Consider the following 23,209-nt stretch of genomic DNA (forward strand, 5'->3'; position numbering starts at 1 on the left):
TTTTTAACAGAAATAATATACTTAATAATATACTTATGCAGGAAAAAGCTCGATTTTGGAGGGTCACGGCAGTGTCTTCTAAATCACAAGCACAAATAAAAACCATACTAATTTCTGCTGTTTCCCTCCCCCCACAATCTTTGCATTCTGGGATTACTAGATAGATGTATTTAGGTAATACATGAAAAAGAAACTCATCCTAGCTGTAAGCTGCATAGACATTAATGTACTTTCTTGTGCTAGGACACCATTAAATGGTCTTTAGGTAACAGAAAAATATAGAAACTGAAAGGCCATTGCTTTGTTATTGGGCAAATTTTAATTCCCCCCCCCCTTCTCCATTTAGTACTCAAAGGGAAGAAACTGAGTCTCCCAATGCCTATATGAAGACGTGCACTGAAGAAAGCATATGAAGTCCCTGCTTCAGGATTGCAACTCTTTTGCCATGTGGGTATTTGCATTCAGAGCATATGCCGTTTTCTTTACATTATGACTAGCAAACTCAATTGTGACAGAGGGACTGAGGTCTAAATAACTAACATTTCTGAGCTTAACTATTTAGTGTGGAAGACAGCTTATCTCCAATTTTTTTGTACAGATGTGTTCCTTCAATGACTGAACTCTTCTAATAAATGTCTTTATATGTACCCATCTGATCTCTGTGCAGATGAAATCACTTCAAAGGTAAAATTGTGTTCATTTTGATCCCTAATAACAATAAATAGTCAAGTTGCAAGTGCTGATTTAAGCCAAGAAGTCCTGACAATTCCAAAATACTTTGTTTTTTTGAGTTTTTTTATGAGTAATTTGATGGTTGATTATGGGTTTTATTTGGTGTCAGTGTTAGTTTTTCCCAGATTATTTCCTCAGCAATAAATAAAAACCATCTGGGGCATACCAGTATGTCAGGAAAATAATAAAGTTATTTATTATAACAACTTTGTAATAACATCTGGCAAATAAGGAGAAATACAATTTCATACACTCATATGATTCACATACCATTCAAAGCCATAGTTGCTTAACCATGGCTTGTTGACCAAACCACAATGGCTCGGTTCATACATATTAGGTGAAAACTAAAGAAACCAGATTATGTCTTAGCCACTGTATCCTCTATAACAGCCACATCCTGTTCTAAAAACTTCAGCCAAACTCCTCCTCAACCAAATTTCAGCTGATTAAAGACTAAAACAGTTGTGACCTAATATTCCTTCCTAAAAAATCAATGTTTCCTCTAAGGGTTGGATAAAGCATGTTTTTAAATATTCAACTGTATTTTTAAATAAAAAACAAGATTTCTGAATTTTATTGACAAGTGTTTTTATTCATACCTACAAAAGAAAACAAGATGGTATCAAAAGGACAATTTACAAACTAATAGCAACATAGCTTTTTAGTATACTGTGCCTGAACCTCACAGAGCTATGAATCTCTCTTTTCAAGTCTTTATTAACAGAACAGGAATGTGTTCAAATACCAGTATGGGATAAAACAGACCAATGATTCAACCCAAGAAGCCTGTAGGGTTTTAAGAGTCTATTATCTTTTAACTGAACAAAGCCTACACAATAACTTTTGTAGAAGGAAATATATGCTGGATATTGGTATATTTACTGAGCAAACAATGGATATTACCAATTGTCAACATTTTTAAGCTGGTAAGTGGAAACAAGCTGTACATGTCAGAGATCAATGGTTTGTTAATACTCAGTCTGAGCATAACACACTCCAAGCTGTAACTATCTTCAAGCTACAGTATAGCACTGCAAGGCCCTAATACAATTTTCTATTGGCAAAGATGAAAATCAAATCCCTTTAAAGATAATGGGGAAGAACTTATTCTGCCCCTCCTCCTCGAGGCCTATAGATTCATTTCTGCATGAACAGCAGCTCCATGATGTTTTTATTAAGAAAGGAAATACAGATCAGGCAGTGTTCAGTAAATGAATGTTCATTTCTAATCTTGACAACATTGAAAGTAACTGCCAAACATATCCTAATTATGATTATGGAAGCCAAACTGGGCAAGAGGAATTTAACTAGCAAGCCTTTATTGTACATGGTCTGTACCAACAACCTACCTGTATGATGTGCGCAGACACACAAGTGATCATTCCCCAGCCTGCTTCCTTATTGAGAAACACACATTTAAGTCTCATTTTTATAAGCCAAACCCACATTGCTAATAAATAGTTGGGCTGTCTTGTTTTAACTACCTATTTCCCAAAACTGAAAAAAGAAAAATAAAGAAAAAAAGAAAACCCCATAGATCCTGTCTCCCAGGACAGAAAAGATTTCCTGCCATGTTTATTTGGACATAACAGGTGAAGCCAACTACTACCAACTTTCTCCTGCTAGTTACAAGACAGAAACTTTAATATTTGAATAATCCCATCCCGCCCACCCAACCCACCAACTTTAAGCCTTTCTCAGACTGGAAAAAAAAAGATTGAATGAAAGCATTTGCTAAAGTTCTATCTCTTCCTAAATTCTAGGATGCTACCTACCTGTTAAAGCTGAGTGTAAGAGACAGCTGAAGAAACTCACTCATAAGCCACTGGAAAGCCTAGTCAGATATGGATATAAACACAGCTTCAAGACATACTAGCCATCTCCTCCTCATCCCCTTCAAGAGGTTTTAAGATTTTGTTTAGCTTAAAATAAATCTTTTAAGATTTGAAAAACTGAACCCTTTTGCTTAGTGCAGTGGGATCTTTAGCATGTCCAGTGAGGAGCCAGACACCAAGTAAATGGATCAGGAGATAGACACCAAGTAACTATATAGGTTCTCCTATATAGATACCTTTTGTTAAAAGTACAAATTTAACCCCAGAGTTGAAACTATGGGGCAGGTGTCATTTGTGGTATCTTGAGTGAAATCTAAGAGCCATAGAAAAATTCAACAAACAAAGTGTAACAATTCTGTGATTTACACCTGGGGTGAAAATGGATTGCAACAGAAAAGAACACTCATCTCCAACACTTACATCCCTTATGCAAAGGACTGGTAAGACATTCAGGAGCTGCAGAAATGCTAGCTAAACTCAAAGTCTTTTTACATTTTATGGAAGTCTGAAAGAATATGTTGAGTCAAACCAAAGTAATTATCTCCCCAAATTCTCCTATGCCAAATCCAAGGCTTCATTTCAGTAACTGTAGAAAACACAGTCTCAATTTCAGTAAGCAAAAATCACACCATATTTAATATTCTGTTAAAAAGGGAGTATTCCTTAGCACCATATTTCTTGATGTTTATATCATAGAGAAGTCCTCTCTGCAGCAATTTTTCATACACAAGCCTCAGACACTATAACAACTGGACTGGGACAAACCTGCCTGGTAGAAGTCTTTCTTTTTTTGAGACAGAAAATTTCAGATTACTTAACATGCAAGGCCAAAATATGAGTAAGGAAATTAGTTTTCCAGTCAACACTACTTTTTTAAAAAAAAATCAGTAATGTGCACCAGGACCATTTTTGTGGGCAGAATTTGGATGGTGAACTCTAAAGCTAACCTGCATTAAGAAAAACATCACAATGGGGATGGGTTGGGAGGGGGAGGAGACAGAAAAAGGGAGAAAAGGTTGCAAATATTGACTGACAGCCACTAAATTAAGTGGCTTCATTTGCGTGAGGGAGGAGGGGGTGGTGGAGGTGGAGGATACTGATAGTTGGCAGTCTGCCCCATATAGCCCATCACGTTGGTGCCTGGAGGCTGAGGAAACTGTTGCGACATGAGAGGCTGTGGCTGCTGGCCTGAACGGCCCATCCCTGCATATTGCTGTTGGTTGGTGCTTTGTGAGTTTCTCCCAGCACTGGCAGTGCTGGCTCCACCATAGCCAGCAGCACCATATTCTGCCCCATAACCACTTGCTCCATAAGCAGCAGCTCCATAGGCTCCCTGGGCATAACCATATTGGCCCTGCTGTGCCCCAAATGCAGAACTTGCAGTTCCATAGGCACCACCATAGGCTTTGTTGGCTCCATTGGCAAAGCTGTCACCGCGGTCACGGTCTCGGAAACTATTTGAGTCTCTTCGGCCATCCTTAACTCCCCGGAGCCTCCGCTCACACTCCTCCTGGTACATCAGATTAGGATTGTTGGATGAATTGCTTGTGCGGTAACGAGAACGACCACCTGGTAATAGTAAGTAATAGTATGAACTTAGTATGTTAAATTTAATTATTGCTGTCTAGGATCAATTTCCACTGAACATTTTCAGTACAACAGCCAAACATGTTTGCTAGTTCATCATGAAGGCCCTCATGTAACTTAATACTTTTTTTTTTTTTTTTTTACTATTTTTATAAGAGACTCAATTTGGCATGCAAACACATACAGAGGTTTCATTCTTAAAAACACTGGTAAAAGAGTAAAAGTCACTTTTACTTCTCTACTGTTAATCAAAGCTGTCATTTGCCTATTCCTACCAAAAGCCTAATTTTCCAATCTCATTCCAGCATGATAGTGTGAACAGGGTAAGCTGTTACTGGCTCCAGATAATAAGTTGTGAAGATTTGTTATTTATAATTTTTGCTGTAATTTTATATCAGATTATCCCAAGAACAAACCAAAAATCTGTAATAGCAGAAACAACAGGCAAGCTAACCTGATGAGCAATATCTCCAAGAAGTTTTGAGCACAAATATATCAATTATTTAAACTGTAGATTTGTTCATACTAGGTGTCATGAGTAAGGATGGCGAGCCGCATTTCTTGGTTTTCTGAAGACATTCCAAATGTATCTCCTTAATTGCTTGTTCCTCCCTCTTTCGATGGGAGTAAGAGTTTGTTAGGATTGATGTCCTAACAGCCAGGAAACACGCTGAGACAAGGAACTGGTCTCTAATATTTATTGCTAGTACTTAACAGGAATCCTAACAAACTGAAGAAGCGTGGGAAAACCTAGACATATAATGTCATGAGTGCCGTTGAGCTGAAGTCATCAGCGCAATGGCACACATGACAATAGCAAGGAAACAGGAGAAGGGGCTCAAGATAAGTAGCCATCAACTCACAACGACTAACGGCCAACAAACAATAACTAAACGGATCACGGAGCACACCCGAGCCATCAGCGCCAATACAACGGGGATCGCCCAGCTGACAGCAATCACCGGATGAATAGAAAACCCGACGATGGGCGATCCCGGAACGCCAGCGGGGCCCCACAACCCCTCACCCACCGGCAGGGCAACGTATTGGACAAAGGGGGGTGACGTGACCGCGAGTGAGGGGGCGCTGACCGGCGCGGGGTATTTAAACCCCGCACCAGCGCGCTCCTGTCACTCTCAGCTTTTTTCTTCCGACGCTGTAACTGCGCTGTGAATAAATCAGAGCCTGATCCATCGAACCAGTGTCTGAGTATTATTCAGAGGCAGGCAGCGCATGACATATAAACCCCAAAGGTTAAGGCGGTCGCGATCTGTGTCTCTTTGAATGGCTGACCAATTCCTCAGTGCTACGCATGCGCTTGACAGTCTGGATGGGAGCCCCCTGCTCGCCATCCTTACTCATGACACTAGGCCCACTTTAATTTTTAAAAAGGTTGGAAAGACTGTTGCCAGAATCAAGCTACCTCTCTTATGATTAGCCACTCGTTTGGAGTAATGACACACAAACAATACTCCAATATTGTTCTCCCAGCATGTTTAAAAGAGTCCAAAATTATACAGGTATCATTATAGAGGCATACCTGTATAATTAGATTCCCAGTAATATATATGCTTTGATAATATCTGAAGCATTCCTGACATATAATATGCAGGGGGTGGAGTGGGGGAACAATTCAAAATAACAGAAAGAACGAAGTTTAGATGAGATGCAATATACAGAAAGAAATTTACGTGATTTAAAAAATGATTTAGACTCTTTTAACAAATTTAACAAAGTGTTACCATGTGCTAAGAAACCAAACACAGCTTAAAGACACAGAAACAGCCAATAAAACAACTGCTTACCTCCTCCACCACCACCTCCTCTGTGGTCTACAAGCTGCATCAGTTTTGGATTGATGGCCTGATTGGCTTCTTCTAGAACTTTTATTAACTCTCTAGCCTGTTTCAGATTTCCTGGTGTGAAGAACGTATAGGCAGTGCCTTTGTTGGTGCTACGGGCAGTACGGCCAATTCTGTGCACATAATCCTCTGAACTGTTTGGATAGTCGTAGTTTATCACAAACTTTACATCTTCCACATCTTGTAAGGCAACCAAAGCACAGTGAGGCATTGGAGGAAGGATGTGCCAACAGAAGGTGGGGAGCACAAATGCAAGTGACAGTAACAAGAGAAAAGAAAAAAGTTAGTATTTGTAAAATACAAAGACAGTATAGACTCTTCCCAACAGAGCAAAAGGCTAAACTGAGTTAATTGTGGATGAAAAGTAGGAGTTTGTGATCAGAAAGCAAATACCAAGTCAAAGCAGTTCATAATTCCTCTCAAGTTCATCCATCCTTTGCTGCATGCATGTCATGAACACACACACATTATTCTCCTCTCTGAACGCTTGTCTTATATAATTCAGGGAATTTTGCTCCACAACAGCATGTCAAAAAGGAACAAATGTGCCATTTTTATTACAAATGCAGCAAACCAGAGTGAGTGAGGGAGAGAACTGCCGAATACCTTTAACTCTGTTAGGAGAAGTCTACAAAAACTAGCAACACAAGGCCACTTACCTTCTAGTCATCGCAAGGGTTGGACACAAACCTTTTCCAAAAAGTTTTACATAATAATATATTTTCCCCTCTTCCTGATATCCAAAAGATATCTCAAGATAGCCAGTTTGGGTAAATGGATAACTAGCTTATTTAATCCTCCTTTTAAAAAATACACCACACTAACATTTGATCACATCACCATGTTCATTTTAGTGAATTTTTTAGCATAAAATTGTTTACAGTTTAACCTGAACAAAGAGAACCCAGATGCAAACATTTAAAGCCTTAAACATCTGAGATTTCAGAAATGAGGACAGAAAACAAATAAATGTTAGTGTACTGCTTTGATAAAAAAAATTGTCAAAACATAAGCAGTATTACATTAAAAATTAACAACTCATTAAAAATCTGCATTTTACAGAGAATATTCAGATTATATCCAAGATAAAACACAGATTGACTTTTCTTTAAAAAAAATGAGAAACATTCCCTGTTTTGTTACCAGACCGATGCACACTCCCTCCTCCTGTGGGAAATCGCTGCAGCCGATCCCGTCTCTTTGCCTTTTATTTTTGGCGGCCTCCTTTCGAAAACTCCGCCCTCTGACACGGGACCACTGGAGCGCGGGGAGCATGCATCAAGGGTCCATGGCAGCGAGAAGTCCCCACACACGCTCACTCTGTGAACTGGCTTAGATGCTTCTCTGTAGCCCATTTGGCTGTCAAGCGCCTGAGAACCTGGGTTCACGTAAACGTTTCAGGTCCTCCAACACTTTTTGTCCCTTCACAGGGTTTAAAGGGGCCAAAATTGAAGATGCAAAAAATTACATCCAACAGGTCAGGCTGCATCTATTGCCCAGACTGCATCAATTTCAAATAAAAGGAAGGGGGGTGAGAGGGAGGGAGGGCAAAAATGAAAGTGGGTTGTAGTAGTGGCAAAGGGATGTTATGTCTGTTTCTTATTACAGCAAGGGGGGGCTCCTCAATCTTTCCAGACTCCAAAGTCCTGAATCACACCAAAAAGTGAGAAGGCAGATTTCACAGGGGGCAGCGCGAGTCTCCAACTAGGGTGCTTGATGCAAAGATCACAAAGGGCTTGTATTGGATAAGGACAGGATAGCACACTGTGTGCATTCACATCTTCATAGCTAGGGCTTCACTGGAGTCTGACAAACAGCAGGTTGTGGGCCTCAATCAATCCCATTATGTACATCCATTAGCAAAATGGCCATAATGAATACCAGGAAGCATTTGCTTGTTAGGAAGCACAGACACTGTCAAGTTAACAAAGGTATTGGGAAATGGATTTTGTTAGGAAATCCATGATGGGACAAGAAGGAGGGGGAAGAGGCGGTGGCAGGGCCAATTTTCACCTTCAAAAGGCAGTTATGACATCCATATTATATGACTGGGGACCCAGGGAGAGAACATGCAGTTATAATGCAGGTTTCTTACTATCTATCTTGCACTGATGTAAAATTGTGCTCATCACAGTGTTTCTTCCACAGAACTTGTTCGTTCTAAAAAGGAGTATGACTACCTGGGGATGCATATCCACTGAGATGCCCCCCAAAGGAATGTCTGATTGTTAATTGGGAGGGGCAGAAACTAGCAAACACGATCATCTAGAAAGCTGCTTCGACCACCAATGTAGATATGTCCCCAGACCTGCACTGAGTGATCGGCAGCTGATATCAAAGTTTCTGTTAAAGAAAACAAACAAAAAGAAATTTAATGATTTGACTTTAACAGAGTGAAGTGTAACCAATTTTTTTAATGAACAGTGCGGAGGGAAGTCTTCTGTCCTGGGGGTGATTCACAAACAAGCCATTATGGGGCACTCAACTTACCTGGAAGGAGTTTTCTGAGACCAATGTTCATTTGAGTAGAAGGAAAAACCCTGGTGACTCAGCCAAAAAGTGCGCGCCCCTGTTCTATGTTTTAGGTAGAAGCCTTCACTTTCCAGGAACTTGGAGGAATTCGTCCAGAGGTTTGCCAGTTATATATTATAGTTTTATGAAGTAGCAAACTCTGGGCCCCAAAACAAGCCAAGATGTTATTAGTAACAAGAAACAGACTCTGATACCTTTTCCCCACAGCCTCAGTGAAGTGGAGAAGGCAGAACGGGGAGACTGTTTTCTTTCAATAGTATCCAAATGAGTTGTTTTGGGGAAATATATGAGGAGAAGGGCTGATTTAAGTGTCTAGGCAAGATGCACAAAGAAGCTACCAGCACACAGCAAGCCTGTTTAAAAACCCAAGTGTTGCCAACCAAAGTATTGTCTTTTGTTTTTGTTTTTAAAAAAGCCCTGGCCTCACCCCTTCTCCTAACAGGCCCAAGTTCTACCTGCATAGGTCCAGACATGACCCCAGAAGACAGAGACTGAAACCACATGAACTAGAGAAGCACTGGGATAATTTGGGGGATGGCATGGGAGAATGAAGTTTATGGGAGGAATGACTAGCACCTTATTTATCATTTTTCAGAAATGCTAACAAGCAGCTGTCTTTTCAACATTTTCAAAAATTGGCTTACAAATGCTCCTAAGTAGGTCTCTCTGAAATATTTGAGAGATTACTTTTAATAAAAGGTTGCTCAGGCCTACTGAACTGAACATAATTAAAGATCTTTCAGGAGTGTCCTCTTCAAGGTTTCTCAAGTATCTACGATCACATGAGAAATCTGATTTTCTGAATGTACTAGATGCAGAGTTGAACATCAGATATAAGTATACATTAAGTGGATCTGTTTGTTTAAACACCAGATGAAAGCACTGAAAGAAGACTGATTTTCATTATAACCCTTCCTTGGAGCTTTTACTATAACCTCAACAATCCAATTGAGGAGGAAAAGTGAGATAGAATATGTGTAAAAAAGCAAAATATGCTCACACACATAAATCTTTGCTCTGTGATACTGAAGTGGGGCTGTCAAGCATTAAGGTGCAATTACATTAGTAATGCATTTGGACAGAAAAGGATTGTTAAAGGGCTGTTTGTTCTACCATCTGGTAATTCTGAGTAACAATGTAATGAATGCAGTCCAGTCCTAACCACCCAGCCACAAAGCTGGAAATAAAGGAGATGGGTATAGTGGAAGAATTGGGTTGAGTAATTAGACGTCTCTTCTCCCCATTGGCGATCGATTAGTCATGCCTAGGCCTTGCTGCAGACCAAAGCCTGTTCATTAGGAGCAGGAAGAGAGTTTGAATATGAAAGAAAAAAAAAGATCAACGTTAAAAAGGCATTTCATATGTGAGGTAAAGTCACGCTTTAAAATTCTTTGGGGAAAAATTGTCAATCTAAAGAAATGACAGGCAGGAAGCTCATCTGTACAAACCTAGCCCACGAGATGCAACATCTGTGGCAATGAGGATAGGAGCCTTTCCAGAACGAAATTCTGAAAGAAGAGAAACAATCTTGATGTACATTTCCAGCTCATAAAACTACCTTTTAAAAATTGTTTTAGTATTAATGTTTAAATTATGCAATAAATATGCACATAGATGGTTAAGCAGCACTATTACTTGTGCATGAGTAAAACACAGAATTCTTAGTAAATTAAACATTTTTTTTTCTACAACTCACCATTAAGCACCCAATCTCGCTCAGGCTGACTCTTGTCTCCGTGAATACACATAGCTGGCCAACTGTAACAAAGAGTTTTCAACATTCTTAGCTACCACATAAGTATATTCCAAAAATATGAACCTTTTTACAAATTAATGATATAGGTCAATGTAAATATAGTAAAAACTCAATTTAATCATTTGGGGGCATCTGTTAAATCTAAAAATGCACTCATCTGCATTCATTTTTGTCACTTGGATTATCATATGTATAATTCGGGGTGTTAAGTCTATTGAATTAGGATGAATCCTGAACAGAAAATTTGCCCATGCTATCCAAAGTCTATTAAACCAAGGACTATTAAACCAAGTGTTTACTGTAATTTTCAGGAATTTTAAAGGAAGCCTTTTGGTTTGGAACGTGCAAACATTTGATTTAGAAATCAGAATAAATATCTGAGAAACTACTTTTCTAAACAACACCATGCTTCTGAAGTGAGTGATGCTTTTCCAAAAAGGAACAGCTTTTTCTGAATGAAGTCAGAAATCCATATTGAAACAATCCAATTTACGATTTGTTTCTCTGCACTGAAGCAATTTTTAAAAAATCACTTCAAATAGCTTAATCAAACTGAGTATTTGATTCCAGTATTGTCAGATTCCTACCAGTACTAGCACGATATGCAACTCAACAGAGACTAATGTATGTGCAGAACACTTCTGGGTAGAGAGAGTATTAAAAAAAAAAGATTACATGTGAGGGTGACATCAAAAAACATTTGGGAAACATGTCATGTTCTTCTGTCCTTCACTTGTATTGTCAGATTATAATCTATGTATTTCTGAAGTAGCATAATTATCTATAAATCATCTTCCAAATGTCAGTAATAAATTTTTGCACATGTTAATAGTCCACATCCCCTCAAGTTTAAGTATGGTATTAAAGGTAGTCTTCGAGTTATGATGACAATTGGGACCTGAATTTCCATCGCTAAGCAATGCAATCATAAAGAGCGATGTCACATGACCACATTGCTTAGCGTCAGCAGTCCTGGAAGTCCCTGTTGCCATTGTCAACTGAATCCCACCAGTCATTAGGTGAGGACCCACCCTGATTCAAGCCATTCCCAGCTTGGTCCCTCCCAGCCCCAAGCCTCGGTAAGTTAAGGGACTGCCTCCTTTTCAACTCCCCCCACCCACCTATCTCCCCCCATCTCTGCGCTTTTGGCCAGCCTGCACAGCGGCACTTGGTGTCACTGGGGCTGAAGTAGAGGCTTGGGGCCTTCAGCAGTCTCAGCCAGCTGGCACCACCCCTGGGCCTCTACTTCAGCCCCAGTGCAGCTGGCACTGCCAAGAAGTGCTGCCTTGAGCCCTGCGCTGCAGCCAATCAACCCAGCATCAAGCCCCAGCTGCCCCTGCCACCCTGCCACACCCAGCTGACGTTTGCTGTCTTCCTCCTGCTGCTGATGAGGCATGCCCTGGCTCTATACAAGACAGCTGCTGGCCGCAACAGGTCATCTTCTCGAGGCTGTTCACACCATTCTCCAAATAGTGCACACCATTCCTGCAACACTTCAGAAAGTTACTAAGGCACGCACAATTTGGAGAACACTGGTGCACCACTGGCTGGCTGCAGGGCTTGAGGTGGCACTCTTCAGCAACAGCACTGGGACTGAAGTAGAGGCCCGGGGGTGGTGGTGGCCAGCTGAAACTGCTGAAGCCCTAGCACCAGTGCCGAGAAGTGCCACTCTGCAGGGCGGCCAAAAGGGCAGAGATGGGGGGGACATAGGCAGACAGGGGAGCTGAAGCACCCATTGTTCTAAGTGCAGGCAGGCTGCCAAGTACCCAAAATTTGATCACATGACCACAGGGGCACTGCAACAGCCGTAATTTCAGGGACTGGGTGTAAGTACCATTCATTCAGCACCACAACTTTGAACGGTCATTGAACAAATGGTTGTGAAGCAAGAACTACCTGTATTTTCTTTTTATCATTTTGATGAACTATAACAACCTTGTAATAATATCTGTAGTCTGGCATTTCAAATAAAGTGTGGCATTCTAACTTTTCTAGTGGTCAGTCTCATCTATTCTTTCACAGTCAGGATCTAATTATAACCCACTAAAACATCTTTACTATAAGATGGTGAAGGGTTGCAAAACTAATCTATGTATTTCCAAATGCAACAGCAATGTTAAAATCCGGACCAAAGACCTACCCATCTCTACGCATCCTTCGAGTTAGGTCATCACATCGCCGTTTTGTCTCCACAAAGATAATAGTCTTATTTTCTTTTTCAGCCATGATTTCTTCCATCAGCTGTATTAATCTTTTAAACAAGTATAAACAACAAACAAGATCATACTGTTTCATTCTTTTTCCGTATATTCCATTCTGTGCACACCTCTACAAGTAGTAAATTATAATTCGCTACAATATTGTAAAAGGTGAATCAAAGCTTCTCTCTGCCCCCCACCATTCTTTTGACAGAAAAAAAATCTGGATTTAGGTGTCTGGCTTGAGCTACTATTAAAATATCTAAACAGATGGCATCGATTTAATGGTTTTCTTAAGAGGGCTTTAAAATCCATTTAAGATAAAAAAAGGCAGAATAAAAATATAAAAAAGACTTTATAAGTTTGCCTGTGTAGCTGAACCATCTCAGCTCATCATAAAAATGCTAGTCTTAAAAAAATCTATTCTAAGCAAGATAAAAATTGAGAATATAACAGCATCCATACTTATGATCCTTCTCGCTCTCCATGCACACATCCACTATCTGTAGGATATTATGATTGGCGCTCAGCTCTAGGTTCCCCACATTGATCTGGACATAGTCATGCAGGAAGTCCTCAGCCAGCTGGCGCACCTCTTTTGGCCAAGTGGCACTCCACATGAGCGTCTGCCTGTCAGGCTGAAAGAAGAAGTGTGTTATCTGGAAGGTAATCTTTAAATGAGAATTCAAGAAAAACTTAAACTGTATTAAGGATTACTGACCCGTATCTGATCAACAATTTTACGAATCTGAGGTTCAAAGCCCATATCCAGCATTCTATCAGCTTCATCCAGCACAAGATAGGTACAGCGGCGAAGATTAGTTTTCCCTGCTTCCAGGAAATCAATTAAACGACCAGGTGTAGCAATACAAATTTCAACACCTTCCAAAGAATGGAATGAATGGAGAAAGAGAGTATAAAAAGTCAGGCAATAATCTAACAGTCCCTAACCAACAAAACGTGCTGTGAAAACACATGTACCTCTTCTAGACCATGTCATGGATATATTGTACAACTTCAGTTTATAATAGCAAACAGACTATAACAATTCTTACCTTGTGCAAAAGCAATTTATTTAATGAAAATAAAACACCATCTTCCATATCATGGCTCCTTTTTAGAAAATAGTACGTATCTAAGAAAAGCCTCACTAGAGTTGCACATGCATATGTCTGTTTTGTGCATACACATGCATAAACACATTCACAAGCAAGCACACTAAATTCACAATCATTGACAAATCATCTTTAGCCTGTTTATTAATTTGTTCCATTTTCTTCCAATGCAAAATTTCTATTGGTTATTTTAACGATTATTTTAATAAAGCAAGTTAGATCATGACAATCACCCTTTAATACGTGAGTCCACCATAATTACCTCTTTCTAAGTCTCTAATTTGGGGACCTTTGGGTGCTCCTCCATATATACAGGTACTCTTCAGTCTTGAACATTTACCATAATCATCAGCTACTTGTTGGACCTGCTGGGCCAATTCTCGGGTAGGAGCTAAAACTAAACACTGAGAAGAAACCAACCAGAACACTGAGTGACACACTTACATTTTTGGTGTTTGTGCTTAAATTTCAGAAGCAGAGCTTACAGAACTGCTATCTCCAATTTATCTAAGACCCATAGCTGTAACATGATAAAGAAGTGTGTAACCATGCACATCAATAATAATAATACTCACAATGGGACCATCTCCTCTTTCCAAATATGGCTGGTGGTTTATATGAACAATTGCAGGTAGCAAATACTGAAAACACAGAGAAACATATTTCAGTTATGACAGCTGATTAAGACAATAGCTGATTAGTTGTTTTAAATCGTTTGTACATCCATTCTTACATTCTCCATTAAACAGCAAGAAGACATTAGAAGCTAAAAATAAAATTAAATGGAGAAAGATCTGGAGTAGGTATGGCAATAGTAAGAGTATGATTTAAAACTGCAGTTTACAGCTCCTACCAGTTTAAGTCTCAGAGGGATATAATGTAAATAGGATAGGAAGAGTAATAATGCTCTAAGTTCCAATGGGACAACAATTTTTATGCTCCTTGTTCCTTAAGAAATGCTGCACTGATTTAAGTGACTGTGTGAAGTTATGCATTCGTTTATTACATTCAGGGAGAAAGACAGGAGTAGCATCAGATCCTTCAGCCCAAAGAAATTAAAACATACTAGTAAGATTGATGTGGTCTGACCTGCCACGATGGCTAACAGTACAGCACATATGATGAATGCCACCAGCCATGTAAATATTCCCTTAAGGTACCATTTTTTACAATTCATCCACTTCAGTACTATTTTCACACACCTAGAAATCTTGTATTCATGAGAAATGAATGAGTGCTTTCCCCATCCCTAGAAAGTATCTCCCATAATTCACAATATTCCCAAGTAAGAATTTAGCTTCTCCCAGCCTAACACTGAAATCCTACAATCACTTATCTCAGAATAAGTTTCAATGATCTAAATGGGATATACTACTTAGTAAGTATGTAAATAATTAAGTTTTATGATGTAATATATGAAAATGCAAGCCAAATACAAGCTTTCATATTCATTTTATTTGTAGATATATAAATATGTTTTTATATAAAGTTAAAAGATAGTATAAAATTTTGATGAATGGATGCAAATTAATTTCATACTAGGCCTTGGAATACTCATTCAGTGTGTTTATAGAACAGTCTTTACCAGATAATTAAAGAGCTAGCTCTGTATCTATATATACCAACTTTAACTAGTTTTATGTAATCCTTTGTGTATGTGTGGGGGGCTTAGTATCTTATGGAAAAGCAGCTCATTTGGTGAACTCAGCCATAAAATTTGTAGAGGGGTGCTTAGGATGCTTGAGTGAGCATGGTGGGAAAGAAGACTGTATAAAAGATTAACCCCAAAATGGCAGTCTTGAAAACACAACTTTGCTATTTTGCAATCAGATCCTTTCAAATATTCTGACAGTTCCAAACCCAGGAACTGGATTTCCAACTAGATGCTTGTGATTGGACTTTTTAAGTCCTCATGTTTCTGCTGCTATTGGGTCAGCCTGGATGGGATGATCTGGAAGGTGGAATGCTGAGAAAAGCAGAAGATGGCTCTGTGAAGATGGTTCTATGACTTTCTTGGTCCAAATACTGTTGCTAAACAGGACCAAGAGGAATCCTTTGATTGACTGCACCTGCTTCCCATTACTACTAAATATTTGTAGTTGCTTGCCTTTGAGGCAATCCCCTCCACACTTCATTCTACCCTAGTATTTTTTTTAACAGTACTTGTGCTTTAGTTTTAATGCAGGATAGTGGGTTGGCGAGCAAAGGAATTTTCCTGCTGTTCAAATGGTCCCCTTTTAAAGTTTAAAACAAGATCTCCCATCCCTCACCTCAAATAAGGAATGCTTATCCATTCCTCTGATTAGGTTATGTATACTAGTACAGAGCACCACTGTGCTGTTTGCTATATGACATATATCCACACATGATATAGTGCAAGTCTGAAGATTCCACTTGGGATTTCTGACAATTTTTTGTGCTCTAACTTGCACTGCACAACGCTTTTGCCGGCTCAGCTCTATATCTGTGCAATTCCTGTCACAACTGGAACTTTTCAGAATGCGTTTAGTAGATCTTGCTCTACTGAGGCAGTACAAATTATAAAAATCATCATGTTCTTGTTTATTCATACAAGATATTAATTGCAGGTAGCAGCATCACTTAGGTAAAAAATTACTTATAAAACAAAATTAAACAAAATAGTAGAAACATACATAGTAAATGAAATTTATACCTGTATGTTTTTGGAAATTGGTGGCTTGCTTATGGTAATAAACTAAATGTTGGCTGCTACTAAAGAATGTTTGATTAGAGAAACTAGCCCTCTCATTCTCTCTTATCCTGTGTTTGCTGACACTCCGAGGGTTCATTTTAAAAAGTTAAGAATCCAGATTTTCTGATAGATTAATGCATTTTCCCTATCCCAATGCTTTCCTATAAGGTCTTTTTCATAAACATTTTTAGAAACCATCCTTTTGACGAAGTTCTGCAAATTGGCTGGCTAGTAGTAAGCAGCACTGACTGCCACGCCACCTAGTGTTGCGGGCCTGGGGTACAAACAACAGAGCCAATATCTGACCACAAGTTCCCATTGTTTCCTATAGCATAGCTATTGGAACACCAAGATGATTTGTTCCAAGCTTAAAGAAATTAAATTTTCTATTTTGTTCATGAATTAATTACAGTCTACCTGAACAAAACACTATAAAAACACTTTAACAGTTCCAAAGACAAAAGAAAACCCAAAGAAATGGGAAAATACATACTGCCAATGTTTTCCCAGAGCCAGTCTGTGCAATGCCCACCATATCACGCCCACTAAGGGCCAAGGGAAAGCCCTGACACTGAATTGGAGTTGGTTCAGTAAAATGCTGGTCCATCAAGACATCCATTACGTATTCTAAAAATTAACACAGAATAAAAATACAAAAATGAAGAGCATGGTATCTATATTACAAATGTAATATAAGTAATGCTCGTACTGAAATAAATCTAGATTATAGCATTAATTTCAGAGGGCAGCTTCCCCAAAACTCTATGTCATTAAGCTCATTTTCTGGAACTAAATACATCCAGTCAGACGATGCCATTTAAGATATCCGCCCATCTTCCAACACTGTTGTTTTAGGCACAGCAGAATACTCACGTGGAAAGTTACATTGATGAAAGGCAAATACAGGCTTGGGGCAGCCATCTGACCCTCTAACAGTAATCTCTTTCTTTCTTCTCAACTCTTCAACTTCATACTATTTAGAGTGAAAATTGCAAGTAAACTTCGTGAAAACAGAAATTATTTAATGTTCCTTTATTATTAGCAATCACTGAACATGAACTTTCATTCCTTTCACTGCAAATAATCACTCTCTCTCTGTACTCTCCATAAATATTCTAAGGTCTTTTTTTGTTCTACTAATTATTTTGACAGAGAACTATCTCCTTTTATTAACTTCATTTTTGAGAACTTATCAAAATGTACAAGGAAATACAGTTAGGAATTCATATTCAAAACCCTCCCCATTTAGCAGTTACCAAATTTCATGCATTTAGACAGTGTAACTTCTGGGAATATAATCTTGTATGTGCAGATGAGCATATATATACACAAACACACATTCTCTTTCTTTCTTCAGGTTTGCCATCCAAAATATTTTAAGTAACTCTACAGCAAAAACTTTCAACAAGCTATGTATATTTTGTATGCTCTTTAACATGAAAAGTGAACTACTCATTTCCACAGGTATCAGCTAATCAGATATATGAATTAACATCTAAAACTGTTTATCTGTAAAAGTTTTAACCTGTATTAAATTAGTACAGCAAATTGTTCTCAATCTTCCCTGAAGATGTTGCATCTGATTAGCAATATTGTGATTTATACAGTTGTATAAACATTCTAAAATGGAAGAAACCAATCCAAGCTTAACGTAAGTCCAACAAACTCAAAATGGCCTTTTGCCAACCACGCCCAAGTATTTTGAGCTTGGAATGCTTCTACTCTGGTCAGAACAACACTAGAAACTTTCCTGCAAGTTAGGAAATAGCAGCTAGAAAAAAGGAGCACATCTGGAGACTCAGTTGAGCAACAAGATTCCAAAGCCACCTCTGTTTTGCTGCTTAGCTGCTTCCTGTTGTCTAGATAGTTAGCAGGAATAAGGAACAGAAGGAAAAAACTACAGGCTACTAGCATGAAAGCCAAATAAATGCTTTACTTCTTGAAATTTTATTGGGATATATGTATTAGTGAGAAACAGTGGGTGGCTTTTGTGTGTTTTTATTTTATGTAACATTTAATTTAAATATAATCTCAAAGAGAGAGTAAGAAGGAAATAAAGAATGTGAGATACTAGTAATTCTATTTTAAGGGGCTTCTGCTTTTCCTGCCTTCAAACTGTTGCCCACAAAACTTTACACCTAGAATAGGCAAATTAGTGTGTGTGTGTTTTTTTAAAGGGCTGCCAGATCTGGGCTGCAAAAATTTCATTTGCGGTATTTCTTTTCTGCCACCTAGTGGCATCCAAATTCCTGCATCCTACGCTTGACAGCCCCAGATCAAAAATGCATTGATAAATGGTGGCAATTCCAGTCATTTTCATTGCCAGAGCATTTGGAGGTATTAAAACTAGAGCAGTTTACAAATAAGTCAGAGTGAAAGAAAAGACAGAACTTACAGGAGTGAGTCTTGCTACTTCCGGATGTTCAACATAAAAGTTTTTCTCAAATTTGGGCAATTCATTCAAATCCCACTTCTTCTTACGCAAACGTTCTCCTGGATTTCCAAACTTTTTAGGAGGCAGAGGGCTACCAAACCTTAAAGGATTAGACAGAAATGATTACATGGGGGCGGGGGGGAGGGTCCTCAAGTTGAAATAGCATTATTTTATGAAAAATAAAAGTGTTGCCAAATTACTTATGCTGAAAAGCATTCAATAGCAAGGGTAATAAATGTTTATTCTACATAATACGCCAGATCTAAATTAAGCCATGCTTAAATTAGACCCACTGAAATGAATGGGACAAATCAGTCATGACTGAAAAAAATCATATTCGTTTCATTGAATCCAGACCAAAAAATCATATTCGTTTTTGAATCCAGACCAAGTCTGGATTCAAAAACATTTATATACAGGAAACAAGCAAAAACTATTGCTAATAATTGGTTTGAACAAAGTGTTTTGGAAAGTAATATTAAGAAGTGTTGAAAAATATGCATAAATGTATTATTTATATGTACTAACATTTTCCAGTGGAAATGACAAAAGAGGGCAGATTTTCAAAAGTTTTACATAAAAATAGAGAAAAATGTAACTTTGCAATCAATCTTCTACTTAAGAGTAGCAAACTATGAAAAAAACATACATTAGAATGCAGTTTTAACTGCAACACCTAACATCAACAAAGCCATACAGAAACTAACCACAGGAAACTAAGCGTGGTAACCAGTAGGAAATCCACTATGTTCAGTGAGGTTTGTTCCTATATATTGCTAAAGACAATGAGAAATATATATTAATGAACATAGTTAAACATGTATTGGTAAAATACAGCAGTAACATGCTCCTCGAAAATTACTTTGTAGTGCTCACACACCTTTCTGCATTTCAGGAAAATATCGGACTTTTCAGGTTCTTCACTTAAAGGTAGGAGATCTGTTGCTCAACTAGTCTGACCTTGCCAGTTAAGGCTGCTAAGAGTTATTCTCCTTATCTCAATACTTAACTCCACTTAATAAACAAAAAGCAGTTTGATTCTTGCTCTTGTGAGCTACAGTGAAAGCACACTTATTCTGGAGCAAGCCCTAATGTATACAATTAATATGATTCCTGCGTAAGTACACTTAGGATTGCTTTAGCAGAGTGCTTCCATTCAATATAAGATGCATTTTAATTATCAGTCATACTATATCAACAAATATCTCCCACATTTTTAAGATTTATGTCAATCTATATGGGTAACAGTGCAATAATGGTAGTACTGTAGCTCCCTCAGAATCACCCAGCACAATAAACATCTCTCAAAATAATAATTCATGTAGCTTCTCATATGGTATGGAACTAATCCCTGGGACTGCCCAGTAAAATGCCCAATATTCCCAACTTTCTCCTAATTAAATACTAATCCAAAATATGTTTACTTGAATGTTAACTTCCCTTAATTTTATCAGAATGTATACGTGTTCTTAAGTAAAATAAGTTTGGCATTAATTGGTCATTTACAATCTCTACGGTGTTAAAGGCTCTCCTGGTCCGACTTGATCTCTCAGTGGCCTTCAACACTATACACCATATCCTTCTAGATACTGTTGGCAAGCATTTGGGATTGGTACCACTTTTTTACAATGGTTCCACTACCTCCACAGCAGACAATATTTGGTATTTGTGAAAGATGAAGTGGTCAAGCCTCTGGTTGTTCCTATGCAATATGCCACAGAGCTCAGCTCCATCTTCCAGAAAGTTTTAATATTTATATGAGCAGAATTAGTCTGAGATGACATATTATCATTATGCTGATGATATCAGCTATATTTCTCCATCTCAGGGCCAGAATTAAATGGGCTGAAATTGAATGCCAGTAACCAGAGTTACTGATTGTCTGGAAGTAACCTGGCTCCATGCTGGTTACTACAGTTGCTCTGAAGGGAATCACACTCTCCCTAAAGGAACAAATCGGGGTTTCTCCTGGACTCATGAATTTTGTGGGAGAAGCATATGGAGATGGTGGCAATGGAAGCTTTTGTCCAACTTTTGACTGTTTCAGTTGCATTATTTGGCAGAGTATACCTTGATGACAGTTGTTCAGGCACTCATAACCTTGAGAATGAATTATTGTAATGAACTGTACTTCATGCTGCCACTGTAGGCAACACAGAGCAGCATACAAATTTTTTAAGTAGGCAGTACAGTAAGACTACCATTACAAATAAAAACTTGCCAATAATATGGACAGAAGCAAAGAAAAATCATATTAAAATAATACTTCTTCCTATTTTAGCTTATTAATCCAAAACAGCCACTCTGATTCAGCAGAGTTAGTAATTATTGTACTGATCCTATTCAACTGGAGAGGAAGAGACACAGGGTATCCGTTATCAGAAGAAAAGAGAAGTGAATATACAGCCTATAAGGGTTAGAGCCCATGCCTAGTCACCTATGACAATGTAATAACAGCCCTCTGCTCAAAAGGAAAGAAAATGCTGGAAGGCAAACGGAGCAAAATCGGTCCGCGGGGCGCCTAGTTATCTTCTTCCAAAGCCAAGCACTTCCGTCTCCACCTCCTCCTGGGCCATTAATTTGGCACCTCCCAGCCAAACGTTCACCTCCATATTGTGACGCCATCTTTCAACCACCCGCATAAATTTTTTCGGCAAAGCTTCCGTAACCTTAGAAATATGAGAAAGAAACGCAACCCAGAGAATGAGCCTTTTTTCCTCACGAGAAAAGGTCCCTCTGTTAAAGTGCTGTTTTCCACGCGACATAAAAGCCCAAACCTTGCAAACTGGCAGCCCTCATCCATTATAGTAGCTCTCCGCACAGCCTAATATTGAACACATTAATTGAAAAGTCCCGGTGAGTTCCGAGGAACTTGCTCCCAACTTCGCCCTTTCCTCATTTCGACAAAATGGCAGAACCCCACCCCATTTCTTGGTGTCCTTCGGCGCTTTAATAACTACGACGAAGGCAAAAATTCAGCACGATCAGCACTCAGGCAATGATGGCGATGCTGTACCCGAAGTATTTCTGCTCGCCATGCAGCAGAAAAGAACACTCACGGGGCGGGGGCGGCGGCGGCGGCGGGGGAGAGATACGACAAACCCTTGAAAGAAACCCGGTTCCCTCCTCCAGATCGTCCTTACCCGCCGCGGTCACGATCGCGGCCTCGGTCACCGAAGCCTCGCATCCTCCCAAGCAGAAAAAAGGACCCTTGTGCGGAACTATGTGAAGGGTGGCGCTGAAAGGCCCAACCGCGCCTGCTCTGAACTTTACTGCTGCTCTGTGGCTATAAAAACAACTCTTGGGACTTAATTTCCCTGGGTAGACAGCCGGCGGGGCGTTTTCTGGAGCCTCTGAGAGCCGTATCGCGTCAGGAACCGTTTGGCGCTGGTTGAAAAGCGAATCAGCCTTTCTTCTCCGGCCTCCTGACACAAAATGGCCGCCGTCACCCTGGTTTGCCGCCTCTTACGCTATCGGCCGGCCCGGCTGTTGCGTAAGATACGTCTCTTGAATCGCCGAGGACAGAGATAGGATTTCTCTACGCTTATTCTCGAGCAGTGCTTTAAGAAGATTTCGCTAGGCTGTGCCGTACGGAACGTACGATGCTGTCTAAGAACTCTTTACGTGAAGAGACTTTTTGTCTATTCTCGAAACACATGTACGCGAAGTTTCTGCGCTAGCAACCTTAAAGAAAAGCAATGAAATACGGAAGTGGTAGTCCTTTGGATTTCCGCTGCCATCTCTTAGTTCAGTGCCACATTTTGAGTGGAAAAATTAGTCACCCATTTTGCGTAGAAACTGCCGAATTATGTGTACTCTGTAGCGTGGGGAGCTTAGAAATCAAGCCTATCAGCTGTACTGAAAGAAAATGAGTGAGACAAATAGTTCCAGTATCTATAACACAGAATTGGTTTCCCCAATAACTGCCTTCTTTTCATGTTTCAAAATACAGAATATTGTCTCCTACAGTTCAGCTTACTTTGCTAATTGAAAGCTGTTACTTTAGAACAATATAAAGATGGTGATTACCACTCTACTATGGCAGGGCTGATCCCAGGGAGGGTTTTATCCCTCCTCTCCCAGAAGTCCTTTCATTTTCACATGACCTGACCTACTACCCTGCCTTGGCAGTTAGTGCTGCCATTATCTCTACCTGGCATCCTCTTTCTTAACAATGTGTGGGGGATAGAGATCCCCCAGCAATGCCATGGTAGCTACACACTTTCTATGGTATCAAAGACAGTACGGTATGCCTTTCCTATCAATTACTGAAGTACATAAGCAAAAGGATAGGGGCGGGGGGAGGAAACTTGGTGCCCTCTCCGTATGTGGAACTCTCCCATTAGTCCAGCCAGTATGGCCATGGCAAGAGATTGTGCCAGTTATGGTCCAAAACATCTGGCAGGCACTAGATAGGCTCCTAATGCCATAAACATTTGGTT

The 23,209-nt window shown here is 39.4% G+C and overlaps 2 protein-coding genes across 2 annotated transcripts in view; one reads left to right on the forward strand and one right to left on the reverse strand.

The window, feature by feature from the left end:
* Positions 1-1,306, forward strand: part of KDELR3 (KDEL endoplasmic reticulum protein retention receptor 3) — a 16,287-nt gene extending 14,981 nt beyond the window's left edge. The window contains exon 5 of the mRNA XM_063309267.1: positions 347-1,306. Coding sequence (XP_063165337.1) covers positions 347-387 — 41 coding nt within the window. The 3' untranslated portion in view covers positions 388-1,306. The remainder of the gene's footprint in view (positions 1-346) is intronic.
* DDX17 (DEAD-box helicase 17) lies at positions 1,307-22,219 on the reverse strand. Its single transcript, XM_063309266.1, has 13 exons — positions 21,911-22,219; positions 18,729-18,867; positions 17,207-17,306; positions 16,827-16,960; positions 14,196-14,261; positions 13,883-14,024; positions 13,227-13,387; positions 12,971-13,143; positions 12,448-12,558; positions 10,248-10,309; positions 10,000-10,059; positions 5,963-6,199; positions 1,307-4,139 (listed from the first exon to the last, which is right to left on the reverse strand). The coding sequence occupies exons 1-13, from the start codon at positions 21,952-21,954 to the stop codon at positions 3,625-3,627; spliced, it is 1,944 nt and encodes a 647-aa protein (XP_063165336.1). The 5' UTR covers positions 21,955-22,219; the 3' UTR covers positions 1,307-3,624.
* Positions 22,220-23,209: the final 990 nt, after the last annotated feature.

Source organism: Candoia aspera, chromosome 7 (assembly GCF_035149785.1).
Source record: "Candoia aspera isolate rCanAsp1 chromosome 7, rCanAsp1.hap2, whole genome shotgun sequence".
In the NCBI taxonomy this organism is placed as follows: domain Eukaryota; kingdom Metazoa; phylum Chordata; class Lepidosauria; order Squamata; family Boidae; genus Candoia; species Candoia aspera.

Coding starts and splice junctions, on each gene's coding strand:
- DDX17 (XM_063309266.1), bottom strand. CDS start 21,954: ATGCGAGGCTTCGGTGACCGAGGCCGCGATCGTGACCGCGGCGG. Junction 17,307..18,728: donor AAGTAGCAAGACTCACTCCT/GTAAGTTCTGTC, acceptor CACTCTAAATAG/TATGAAGTTGAAGAGTTGAG. Junction 13,388..13,882: donor AATTAGAGACTTAGAAAGAG/GTAATTATGGTG, acceptor ATTCTTTGGAAG/GTGTTGAAATTTGTATTGCT.